Source organism: Myodes glareolus, chromosome 1 (genome assembly GCF_982192425.1).
Source record: "Myodes glareolus chromosome 1, mMyoGla1.1, whole genome shotgun sequence".
Lineage (NCBI taxonomy): Eukaryota > Metazoa > Chordata > Mammalia > Rodentia > Cricetidae > Myodes > Myodes glareolus.
In genome coordinates this window covers 62,393,188-62,405,500 of record NC_142026.1, presented here as the reverse complement: position 1 = coordinate 62,405,500, position 12,313 = coordinate 62,393,188, and the positions used below count along the sequence as shown (strand labels likewise).

The 12,313-nt window shown below is 49.9% G+C and overlaps 1 protein-coding gene across 1 annotated transcript; it reads left to right on the top strand.

Moving 5' to 3' along the window:
* Positions 1 to 5,970: 5,970 nt before the first annotated feature.
* On the top strand, positions 5,971 to 10,371 carry Lypd3 (LY6/PLAUR domain containing 3). Its single transcript, XM_048440435.2, has 5 exons — positions 5,971 to 6,130; positions 6,587 to 6,718; positions 7,843 to 8,013; positions 8,364 to 8,525; positions 9,397 to 10,371. Exons 1-5 carry the CDS (start codon positions 6,046 to 6,048, stop codon positions 9,888 to 9,890), a joined length of 1,044 nt encoding a protein of 347 aa, XP_048296392.1. The 5' UTR covers positions 5,971 to 6,045; the 3' UTR covers positions 9,891 to 10,371.
* Positions 10,372 to 12,313: the final 1,942 nt, after the last annotated feature.

Genomic DNA, 12,313 nt, shown 5'->3' with positions numbered 1-12,313 from the left:
GGTGTCAGAAGCCCTGGAACTGGAGTTACAGTTGTGGGCTGCCATGTGGGTAGTGGGAATTGAACCCAGGTCCTCTGGAAAAGCAGACAGTGCTCTTAACCTCTGAGCCATTTCTCCAGCCTGCTAGGCTCAGTTCTTAATTATGTTTTAGATCTGTGTTTGTAAGTCAAGTGTAGGGAACACCAGCGTGTGATGGTGGGCCACCCCTTCCCGGACACCTCTGACAGTGTGTCCCAAGGGGAGTTGTTTCTGAGCCTTCCTGGTTTTAGAGGACTAGAAACCCATCCCGGCCAGACAAGGCCACAGGCATGTTTGAGGCTTGCATCATGACTGTTCTGATGTGACCTTTGTCTCCATGGGACCCCTCTATGGATCCCAGGCAAGTGAGGCAAATCCCACAGCCCACCAGTGTGTGAGGAGCTGGGGTGGAGAGGTTCCGCACTGGAACCCGGCCTAGCACGCAGGAGGCTCTGGGTATCATCTCCAGCGCACAGCAAAAATACAAAGATTGCAAGAAAACAAATGCATAAGTGACATGCAAATCAGTCAGTAAACACGCAAATTAGCCAAGCAAGCACACAAACAAACTTCTGCTCCCTGGGCCTGGGGCCAGGCTCAGGTCAGCAGCCCAAATCCAGGCAGGCCTGAGCAAGAGCAGACTCCCCACCCTGGGTCCCACTCCTTCCCAAGATGCTAGCTCTTCTGGTCTGACCAGTTGGGGTTCCTCCCCTGAAACTCTCCCACGCTCCTGGGGCCTGTGGGGCCTCCTGAGCTTAAATCACAACAGTATCACTTCTAGCTCTCCTGAGCTGTTCAAACCTATTGTACAGAAATGGGTGAAATCCAGAGAAGGAGCTAGAGTTACCTAGAGCCACACAGCAGGATTAAAATTTCAGGCTGTCCGGTTCCAGGCTCAGTTCTTTCCACACAGCATCATCATTTCCTTTATGATAAGAGAGACACTTTCGGCTAGAAGGTTGGGTGACACACAACTTTAATCCCAGCACTTGGGAGGCAGAGGCAGGTGGGTTTCTGAGCTTGAGGCCAGCCTGGTCTACAAAGTGAGTTATAGGCCAGCAGGGCTATGTGATAAGACCCTGTTTAAAAAAAGAAAAATCGAAAAAGATATCTTGGAGCCTCAGAGAGGGGAAAAACACTAATTTGGGGTGCACAGCAAAGATATGGGACTGGGATGGAGCCAGTTTTGAATGACATCACAAGAGTCAACTCACTTTCTCTCTTGAGCCTTCTCTGGATGACAGGTGACCCCACCTAGGTGACTGAGGTGCTTGTCATTGCTGGGAACAGGGGTGCTGGGCAGGGTCTGGGGAGCAGATATCTTTCTGAACACAGCTGCTATTTTTCTACCATCAGTCAGCAATCCAGCCAGCTGGGGCTGACTTTGCCACTGCATTGGCCTGCGAAGGGAGCTGAATGAGCTACTTCCACTCTGGTCTCAGTTTCCTCCTTTGAGGAACAGACACCATGTTCCACCCCTCCCAACAGGCTGCTTATAAAAGGATTGGTGTATTTTCTCTCTTTTTACAAAGCATATTCTGTTTATTATTCTTGCACATCTGTCTGGGCACATGTGATGTGGTGCACATTTGGAGGGCAGAGGTTCTCTCCTCTGGTGTGGGGACCAAACTCAGGTTGTCAGGCTTGGTGGCAAGCGCCCATATTATCTAATCAATCTTGATGGCCTATCATTTTGTTCAAGACTGGCCTTGAATGTGCAGTCCTCTTGCTTCAGCCTTCTGAGTGCTGGGATTATGGGCCTGCACCATGGCACGTGCTACTCTGTCCCAGGACACAGATGGAGCCGAAGACCTGGGAACTGTCAATAACCAATCACAATCTATTGAAGTTACCAAAAGCTAAGGTTTTCTTAGCGTCGAGAACGGCTTGAAGCTTTTCACAAACATCTGACGTTGCTCCCACAGCAGCCTCTGAGGTAAATTTACATTAAGACCACCATTAAACAGATGGAGGACAGCCAGCCAGTGGTGGAGCACACCTTTAATCCCAGCACTCGGGAGGCAGAGGCAGGTGGATCTCTGAGTTTGAGGCAGCCTGGTCTACAGAGTGACTTCCAGGACAGCCAGAGTTACACAGAAGAACAGTGTCTTGAAAAGCCAAAACAATCAAACAAACCAGGTGGGGGGCACTGAGGCACAGAGGCCAGGCAATTCCCCCCCACACCTGTAACCTCAGTGGCAGAGATAGGAGAATTGCTGGGGTTTGCTGGCTGCCAGCCTCACTCTAGATTCAGGGAGATACCCCATCTCAGAATAATAAGGAGGAGAGTGATGGAGCAGGACCCTGGACATCTCCTCTGATGTCCACAAGCACGAATGTGTTTACCTGCAGACAGGTGTGTGCATGCACCCTTCCCATGGGAGCATCATGTGTGCACATGTGCACACACACACAATAGGTGAAAAGAGGGCTGGGGAAGTAACTTCATGGTAGAACATTTGTCAAGTGTGTGTGAGGCTTCATACCCAGCATTGTCAACAAACAAAACAACCCCCACACTACAAAGCAAACAAATAAAACCAAATAAACCCTAAAGCAAATCTCAGAAGGGACTCTGATGGCAACATGTGACTTTGAAAGCCCATGGAGACAGTTCTGAGTTCACATCTCCCAAGCCTCTCCCTGTCCCAGTTTCCTCTTCTGTGAAGTGAGCTCGACTCCCTTTTGCAGACCAGGTCAGGTCTGCGGGGTTCTTCAGCAGTGTGGAGCAGAGTTCATGGGCCGTGATGACAGAAGCTCTTCTTACCTTATGGGAGAGGACTGATAAGAATGGACAGGCTGCTGTTTGGAATAGATTCTGCCACAAAACAAATGCTCGATTCTGGGGTAGTAGTATTGTGATTGCTGTTGTGATTGTACTAGTGTTAGAGAATTGAATTTAGAATAATAAAGGTCAGAAAATGGACCCAGAAACCTCCTACTCCCTCACTGCCCCTTTTTCTCTTATATGCTGGAGATTTAACCCAGAGACTCATGAAAGCAAGAACTCTACCACTGAGTCACACCCCAGCCCCTCATTGGGGATTCTAGGCAGGGGCTCTACCATTGAGCCACACCCCAGCCCCTCACTGGGGGATTCTAGGCAGGGGCTCTACCACTGAACCACACTCCAGCCCCTCACTGGGGGATTCTAGGCAGGGGCTCTACCACTGAGCCACACCCCAGCCCCTCACTGGAGGATTTTAGGCAGGGGCTCTACCACTGAGCCAGGCCCCAGCCTCTCACTGATTCTAGGCAAGCACTGTACTGCTGAGCCACATGAAGCTGAACCACACCTTTAGGCTTCCCTCCCACTTGATTCATCAGTAATCCCTGCTAATTCTTCCTCTTAAAAATGTTTTGGATTGTTTTTTCAGCATCTCATGTAGTTCAGGCTGCCCTAGAACATGCCATCTAGCCAACGAAGACCTTGACTCTCTGAGACCCCAGAATTGATCACCACTCCTGACTGGAGAGATCTTTGAAAAGATGGGGACTCCTGTATGGAGCTTTGGGGGACAGTTCCAGGATGTGGCATGTTGTTCTGCCCTGAATCCTGTTGCAGAGCAAGGGCAGCATTAGGGTCTTCATAAACCTGCTTTAGGAGGCAGGAAGAGCAAAGCTAGGTTAAAATCGTAATTTCCACGAATGTATTAACCTGAGCCACTGCTCACGCTCACCAGGATGTGGGGTGGCTGAGACTCATTGTGGTTTGTGTAATGATTTTGTTTGTTTCTGTGTTCGGGCGCATTTGTGGCGTGGTCTTCTGCATGGGTCTCCTACAGTCACAGATGATCTTGTCCTGCATGAGTCTCTGTAAGATTAGTTATGTCCAGTATAACCTTTTGGCCCCTACATTAACTAGACAACTCCTGACAGTTACTGGCTGGGTCTTTTTTCCTCCTCTTCTTCCTTCTCCTTCCCCCAACACCCCCAACAGGGTCTCATATCACCCAGGCTGGCCCCAAACTCTCTATGTAACTGAGGATGAACTTCAGCTTCAGAACCTCCTGCCACCATCTCCATTACACTCGGGTTTTTGCCACTCTTGGGATAGAAGTCAGGGCTTCGTGCATGCCAGGCAAGCATCCAAACTTTCTCTCTCTCTCTTTTTTTCCAATCTGGAAACTGCCCAGCTGATTTAGTCTCCTGCACCCTTTGACAAGTCTGGAGAGGGCTGCACTATGAAGCCCAGGTTGGCTTCACAGTCAGTACAATCCTATTGTCTCAGCCTAAGTCTGTCTGGGATTTTAAGCATGAGCCATTACATCTGCTCTTCTCTCTCTCTCTCTCTCTCTCTCTCTCTCTCTCTCTCTTTTTCTCGCTCATTCACTTGCTCATTCTTGTTCTCATTCTTTTTTTTTTGAGTCTTTACATTTTTATTTAGTTTCTTGTTCTTATTCTTATGACTGACCTCTCTAAAGGCTCTCCCTATGTAGTGCCTTGTGATTCTCATTCCATTTATTTATTTATTGTTCAGTTCCTATGTTGGGGTGCAGATATGTGTAGCTGACTTGGATCAAACACATTCTGTTTAGACTCCTAGGTACTAAGATTGTAGGACTGGGCTACCAGGCCCAGGTTCCTCATGTTTCTACTGAAGGATAATGTACATCCTGTGAAGCCTGAATATACAACTCAGCAGTTCTGTACACACCAGTCACACCCAAGGTCACTCTCCCTGGATGAAGAAGGAAGAGGCTCTTCCAGGACAAGACTCTCTCAGAAAGAAGCCCTGTTCATTTTTCTCTCATTGTGAGTTAGTTTAGTCTGTCTCAGAACTCCGTAGGAACAAAGTTGCCCTGTGTTGTCTTGCTTAGGACTTCTTTGAGTAACACTGTTTCAAAGATCCATCTGTGTAGCTGTATATACTGTCCGCTGGAACTTTCCATTGCTGAGCAATATTCTCATCGAAGGAAGAAACCACTCTTGGTTTTTCCATTTGTTTTATCTTTTCCGAGAGGGAGCGATGATATTGGGGAGGCAACCCAGGGCTTCAAATATACAGGGTGAATGCTCTAGCACAAAACACTATCTTATCCGCTTCCTGGGGGACTCTAGGCAGGGGCTCCACCACCAAGCCACGACCCAGCCCCTCACTGGGGGATTCTAGGCAGGTGCTGTACTGCTGACCCCTAGGCCACTAATCTAGCTTTCCACCCCCCCTTTTTTAATTTAAAGGATTTATTGCAGTGCCCAGAACACATGAAGGTGTTCAAGAATTCTTTTTCCGCTTTTATTCATTCTTTGAGACTTTCATCTATGTATGCAATGCATTTCGATTATATATACCCTTTTAGTCATTTCTTGATAGATACTTTATATTATTTCCCAGCATAAACATATTGGAAGCTATACTTCTAAACCCCAACCCTGCTTGTAGCTCTCTATTTTTATTCCTCCAAAGTCTTAATCTCTTGTAAATAATAACCAAGATGGTTGTTTTGACTTTTTGAGATAGGATCTCACTCTGTAGTCCAGCCAGGCCTGAAACTCATCATGCCTCAAATTCCTGGAAATCCTCCTGCCTCAGCTCCCTAAGGGCTGTGATGACAGGCATATGCAAATAAATGACTTGAAAATAACAGTTTCCCCAATTTTTAATTAATTTCTATCTTTGCCATACGACTAGGAGCTCTGTGATGATACACAGGAGTTCTGCCTCAGTGTCCCCAATCCCCAGGCTAAGGTGCTCAGGACCCGAGCACACCATGAATGCCCCTATCTCTCTTTGAGCCCTGGTACTCCCTCTGCCTTCCAATACACACATGCTTTATCCAGGGGACTGTCAGGGAACCTCTACTCCCTCTCGCCCTTTCCGTCCCTGGCAAGGGCACAGGGCAGGGGCCGCTCTCCTTTGGGTGACGCACCTAGAGGCGGGCCCGCCCCACAGCGGACGCTGAGTTGGCCTGGTTGGGCAAGGCCAGGGTTGCCCCGGGGTAGGTTACTCATCTGAGGCTCAGGTAAGAGGGCCCGGGTTGGAAGGCGGCACACCCAGGGGGGACGCGGAGAGAGCAGGACGCAGCCATGGGTGCTGCCAGGAGAGGAGATGCACAGAGAGTGGTCTGGACCACCGGATGGCTGCTGCTGCTGCCGCTACTGCTATGTGGAGGTAAGTGTCCAGCTGGGAGGGTAGAGTGGGGGGCTCCTAAGAAAGATGGTCCCCCAGCCCTTCCCAGAAAGTTCTGTAAGGAAAGTTGATCCCAGTCAAAGGCAGGCTGTGAGTTCTCCTACCCCGCCTGGGTAGAGGGGCAGAGCAGAAGGTTCTCCTACACTGTGAGAGAGACACCTCCCCTGATCCCGAGACAGGGGCTCCACAGCAGGGATCTCCTCCCTTGGGAATTAGCAGGTGGGAGAGCAAAGTTCCCAGTGCAGACCCAGGAAGTGGGAAGGAAGAGGGTCCCGGGTGTCCCACTCTCTGAGACTTGTGGGAAGACTTCTCCTACTGTTCTGGCTGCTTGGTAGGATCATCTCACCCCGGGACAGAGGCCACCAGGGAAGACTTCCTCTGTGTTGGGGAGAAATCTTTAACAAAGAGCTCTCGGTTCTACCCGGTTCACACCCGCAGGAGCGCAGGCCCTGGAGTGCTACAGCTGCGTGCAGAAGGCGGATGACGGATGTTCTCCGCACAAGATGAAGACCGTCAAGTGTGGTCCAGGAGCTGACGTCTGTACTGAGGCGGTGGGGGCGGTGGAGACCAGTAAGTGCCACTGGTGGTCTCTGACTTACCCCTTCGGACTCCTCCCGTGAGGCTCCGCCTCCTTACAGACTTTCCCGATTTCGGCCACGCCTTTTCATTTCAGCCCTCACTCAGACCTCGCAGCACAGATTCGCCCTTCTTTGTTTGAGCTTAAGCTTGTCGACAGGCAGGGAGCTGGGGTGGGGGTGGGGCTTGCCGGTGGCGTGTGTGTGTGTGTGTGTGTGTGTGTGTGTGTGTGTGTGTGTGTGTGTGAGATAATAGTTGCAAACTGTTCAGGACTGATTGGAGAGCCCTAGGCTACGAGGGCTCATCCCAACCACCATCACGGAGACATCTTTACCACTTTCCGCTCACTCCCTACAGAAAGGCTTACCCACCAACCAACACAAAGATTATCGAGGTTCCGAGTCAAACTCCACCCTTAAATTTCCAGATTCCTTAGTAATCCCACCTTCCCCCAGGTTATCCACAGGGCCTTCTCTCCAGGCATCTGTGGTCTGAACCCGGGTCCCAGCACATATACTAGATAAGCACTCTACACTGAGCCTAAGTAGCTCAGTTTGGCCCTTGAACACTGTAATGAAGTTTAGGCAGGTGAATCTCCTTCCTCAGCCTCCCGAGTCACTGGGATTACAGGCTTGTACCACGAGGTTCCGTTTTGTTTGCTCGTGACAGGGTCTCGTTATTACAAGCTCGTTATATGCAAGCTGGATGGGGATTCCTTAACCTCCCCAGTAGCTGGGACTGCAGGCTCGCACCATCATTTTGTCTCCTAGATTTTTTTTTCTTTTTCTTTCCAGTCTCTTAATTGAATCCCTCTGAAGCTACTTTCAGAGGCTTCTCCCCCTTTCGATATACCCATTGAGGCTCCAGTTTTATCCTCTCCCCCTCGAGGCTGTCCTGTTTGTCAATGAGCTTGTTTTCTTTGGACTGTATTCTTCGAAGCTCTTCTCCTTGACCCACCTGTCCCCACACGCACACTTCACCTGTAACTCTGTCCCCAGGGACCTGCTCTCTTTAAGGCCCCCCCCCTCCCCGCCCGGCAGACCCAGGACTATTGTTCATTCAAAGCCCGACCCGTAGAGGCCGGTGTGCTCTGACCCCGCCCCCTTTTTTCTATGTAGTCCACGGGCAATTCTCTGTGGCGGTGCGGGGCTGTGGTTCTGGACTCCAGGGCAAGAACGACCGTGGATTGGACCTTCACGGACTCCTGGCCTTCATCCAGCTACAGCAGTGCACCGAGGACCGATGCAACGACAAACTCAACCTCACCTCGCGAGGCCTCAACCCTGCAGGTCAGTGGCAGGCAGAGTCACACAAAGGCTGGGAGCTGAGGCTACTGGCAAGCTGAGGCCTGGCTGCGGGGGTGGCGGGTTGAAGACTGCAGACATCAACAATGTATGCACCCTAGGTCGATGCCCGGGCTGAGGATAGGAGAAAGGGGGCGGAGTCACAGTTACATCAGGCCACGCCTGGGGAGCAGGCCAGTTGAGCTGTGGTTCTCTTCTGGCCAAACTGACTTAGAACTTGCTATCTTCCTGCCCTAGCTTCCTGAGTAGGTGGGAGCACAGGCCTGAGCCATCATAGCCTCTTGACCCTTCCTTTCTGTTTCCACTCCCTCCCCGCTGGCCCCTAACCGCGACAGGCAACGAGAGTGCCTATGAGCCCAATGGCGCAGAGTGCTACAGTTGCCTGGGGAAGAGCCGCGAGGAGTGCCAGGGCACCATGCCTCCAGTTGTGAACTGCTACAACGCCAGCGGCCGCGTATACAAGGGCTGCTTCGATGGCAACGTCACCTTGACGGCAGGTGAGCGTGCCCTCTGAAGGAGCTTGAGACTTGTAGGAGTTGTGATAGCCATCTGCAGTGGGGAACGCTTCACCTAAAGGGTCCATCCCTCCACCTCAACAAACGCTGGGAACTGCGCTCTTGACTTTGGGACTTACCTTGTCTTACAGCATCATGGGAAATGTAGTCCACTACCCTATAGATCCCACGATTGTGTGTGTGTGTGTGTGTGTGTGTGTGTGTGTGTGTGTATACATGCGCGCGTGTATACATTCCTATCGAAGAATACTAGATACGGAATGGGAGACCATGAAATGAGACTTGTGTTTAAGCTTATAAGGTTTTGCCTGTGTGCCTTGGGAAATCTGGTTTGAGCCCTGAAAACTTAGGGGTCCCACTTGTTCCACAATATTAAGAGATGTAGTTCAGTGCTGGGGGGTGTGCCTAGAATCCCCCAGTGAGGGGCTGGTACTCACACTATGGGAGGAGAAGTTCTTCAATTCCTTCGGGTGCCAGGTGTTTCTCAGGCGCTGTATTTCAGACTCTAAGACTAAAATTTAGCAGGGAGCTGAGAGAGGAAAAGGTGAGGTTATGTTTGAATTTTGATCACAGAAGTGTCTTGGTTGAAATCTTTGTTCCAAGACAAATCTGGAGCTTGAGTTTCACCCTTTTCCTCTCAAAGCATTCAGTGGAAACATGGTCGTGAGCAGGCGACAAGAGCGCAGTGCTCTGCAGAAAGTGGCACCAGGGTTAGGATGTTTGAAGTAATGAGTGCAAGCCTCATTTTGGGGTTCACTGCTCTTGCCTTGTTCCAGAAGCCCCTAAGATTTACTCAAGCTGTACCAACCCCTATCTGCCCAATGACAGACCTTTCTGTGTCTCTCTTTTACAGCCAATGTGACGGTGTCCTTACCTGTCCGAGGCTGCGTGCAGGACGAGTCTTGCACCCGGGATGGAGTGACAGGTCCAGGATTCACACTTAGTGGCTCCTGCTGCCAGGGGCCCCGCTGTAACTCTGACCTCCGCAACAAGACTTATTTCTCCCCTCGAATCCCACCCCTAGTCCTACTGCCCCCTCCAACTACCCTAGCCCCTTCCACTCCGGCCCAGACCTCCTCCAGCACTACCTCTACAGGCGCCCCAACCACGACCACCTCTAGTACCAAGCCCACCTCAGCCCCAGCCAGCCACACTTCTCCCCATGAAGTAGAACACGATACTGCACAAGAAGAGGAGTCCCATTTGACTGGAGGTGCTGCGGGCCACCAAGACCGCAGCAATATGGAGAAGAACTCCCCAAAAGGTGGGGCTAATGAAGGCCCTGTGTTTCTGGGGTCTGGGTTGCCAGCTCTTCTGTTGACTGTGGTTGCCGGTGCGCTGCTATGAGCATCTCGTCTTGAAATGTCCACCTCACCTTGCTTCCCTGGCCCTGGGTACCAACTCTCCGTTTCTCACTGGACTGAATTGGCTCAACCCCCCTTCCTCCGGCATCTCCAGTTTCACTGCACTGGTTTGCAGCTCCCAGAGGCAGCCTACAGGTGTCAATGCACTGCTGAGGTGGCCCAGCTTTTTGATGCAGCGACCGAGTTTTTCCTGATGGTGACCAGGAAAAAGGACAGTGAAATCTACTGGCTGAGCGAGTCCTGGAGAGTCCCTGGCTAGTTTCCTCTCCCAGTTTTCATTACCAGGCAGGTGGACAGTGGATTCATTCCCTGAATGTTGGGCTTGCTTGGCATCTTTGCAGCTCTTTCCTGTCTTCCTTAGGAGACTGTGAACTACTCCAGGGCAGGGACCTGCCTCTTGCCTTTCTATGTGTTCTGACTGGCACAGGAAGGCACCAATAAAGATTTAGTTACTTTGTACAGTGCGCTGAGTCCCTTCCACCTTGTTCATCTTTCAGAATAAGGTTTTTTTTTTGTTTTTTTTTTTCAGAATAGAATTGGATATTTATTACTTAGAGAAGAGAGAAAGAGAGAAGAAGAGGAGAGAGACAGAGGAGAGAGAGAGAGAGAGAGAGAGAGAGAGAGAGAGAGAGATGCGGGCATGCGCCAAGAGGCCAGAATAAGGTTTTTGTTGCCGTTTTTTCTCAAAATGGAACCAAGGACAGCCTGTTGGGACAGGCTGCTTGTTCGTTTCCTGCCCACCCCCAGACTCCAGAAATAATCACAGAGAAACTGTATTAATTAAATCACTGCTTGGCCTATTAACTCTAGATTCTTATTGGCTAGCTCTTACATCTTGAATTTACCCATTTCTATTATTTTATATTTTACCACGAGGCTCATGGTTTACCAGCAAGGTTCTGGCGTGTCTGTCCCCGGTGGTGGCTACATGGCTTCTCTGTGACTCTGCCTTCTTTTTCCCAGCATTCAGTTTAGTTTTCCCCACCTAGCTCTGTTCTGCCCTGGTATAGGCCCAGAGTAGTTTCTTTATTAATCAATGGTAATCACAGCATACAGAGGGGATCCCACATCAGACAGTCTATTCTTACACAATGAGTTTCAGGACAGTCAAGGTTACACGGAGACGCCTTGTCTCAAAAAAAAAAATCATTATATATTCAACAGAGCTCAACGTTGGAAAGCTGGGATATGGCAGCACATGCCTTTAGTGTCAGCACTGGGAAGCTAGAAGCAGGAGGATCAGGGCCAACATGGTCTATGAAAAATTCTGTCTTAAAAATCAAGTGGAAAAAAAAAAGCTATTGAGATGGATCCTTGTGTAACAGGTGCCTGCTACTGTACCTGGGAACTCAGGTAAATTCCTGGAGCCCACATGGTAGAAAAAAAGAACTGCTTGCCCTCTGGCCCCCACTTGGGTGCCATGTCATGTGTGTTCCCCTTCCCGCAAACAAAATTAAAAAGTACGCATTATAAGGAGGTTAAACATAGCCAGGAGAGAAGGTAAGATCCGAGAGATTTTATAGATGAGATAGAACACATATTCATTTGTTCAACATATTTTATTTTGTTGAAATAGGGTCTGCTATGTAGCCCTGGCTGGTCTGAACTTATTTCATAGGCCAGGCTAACCTTGAACCCTTGAGGCAAAGATTTACCATATACCTTCCACTAACCTTGGATTGGGTCTCCAAAATGCTGGGATTACAGGTCTGCACCCTTCTTTAGCGTCTTTATTTTAAAAAGAGTTGATCTAGAAAGTAAGGTAGTAGGGGTTTGCAGAGATGGCCCAGTCAGTGAGGTTGGGTGTGCGTGCATGAGGATTTGGTCTCAGAACCTGTGAGCAAAAGCTGGGCCTGGTGGCCCATGATTGTCATCCCAGCTCTAAGGAGTAGAGATGGAATGGCGGAATTCCTGGGACGAGGAGCCAGCCAGCTGAGAGTTCCAGGCTAATGACTGATCCTGTCTCAAAAAGCAAGGTGGGGGGCTAGAGAGATGACTCAGAGGCAAGCAACCCTTGCTACTCTTGCAGAGGACCCAGTTGGGTTCTCAGTGCCCACATGGCTGCTCACAGCCTTCAATAACACCAGTTCTCGGGGATCTGATGCCTTCCTCTGGCCTTCATAGGCTGCACAGACACGTGCAGGTCAAACACTCATGCACATAAATAAATAAATCTTGCTGAGGTCTGGGCACAGCCTGGGTTCAGGCCCTGAGACAGAGTAGGGACGTCAGGGTGAAGACATGAATTGTCTGACCACACAAATGGTTGGCCTTGAATAGCTCCAATCATTTTATTTATACATCAAAACACAAGCATGTTTTCCATACTAATAAACAACAGTAACCATCCTCCAACAGTAACCTCTGGCAAAATCAAATATGTCAGATATGTTTTTCCTAACTTTT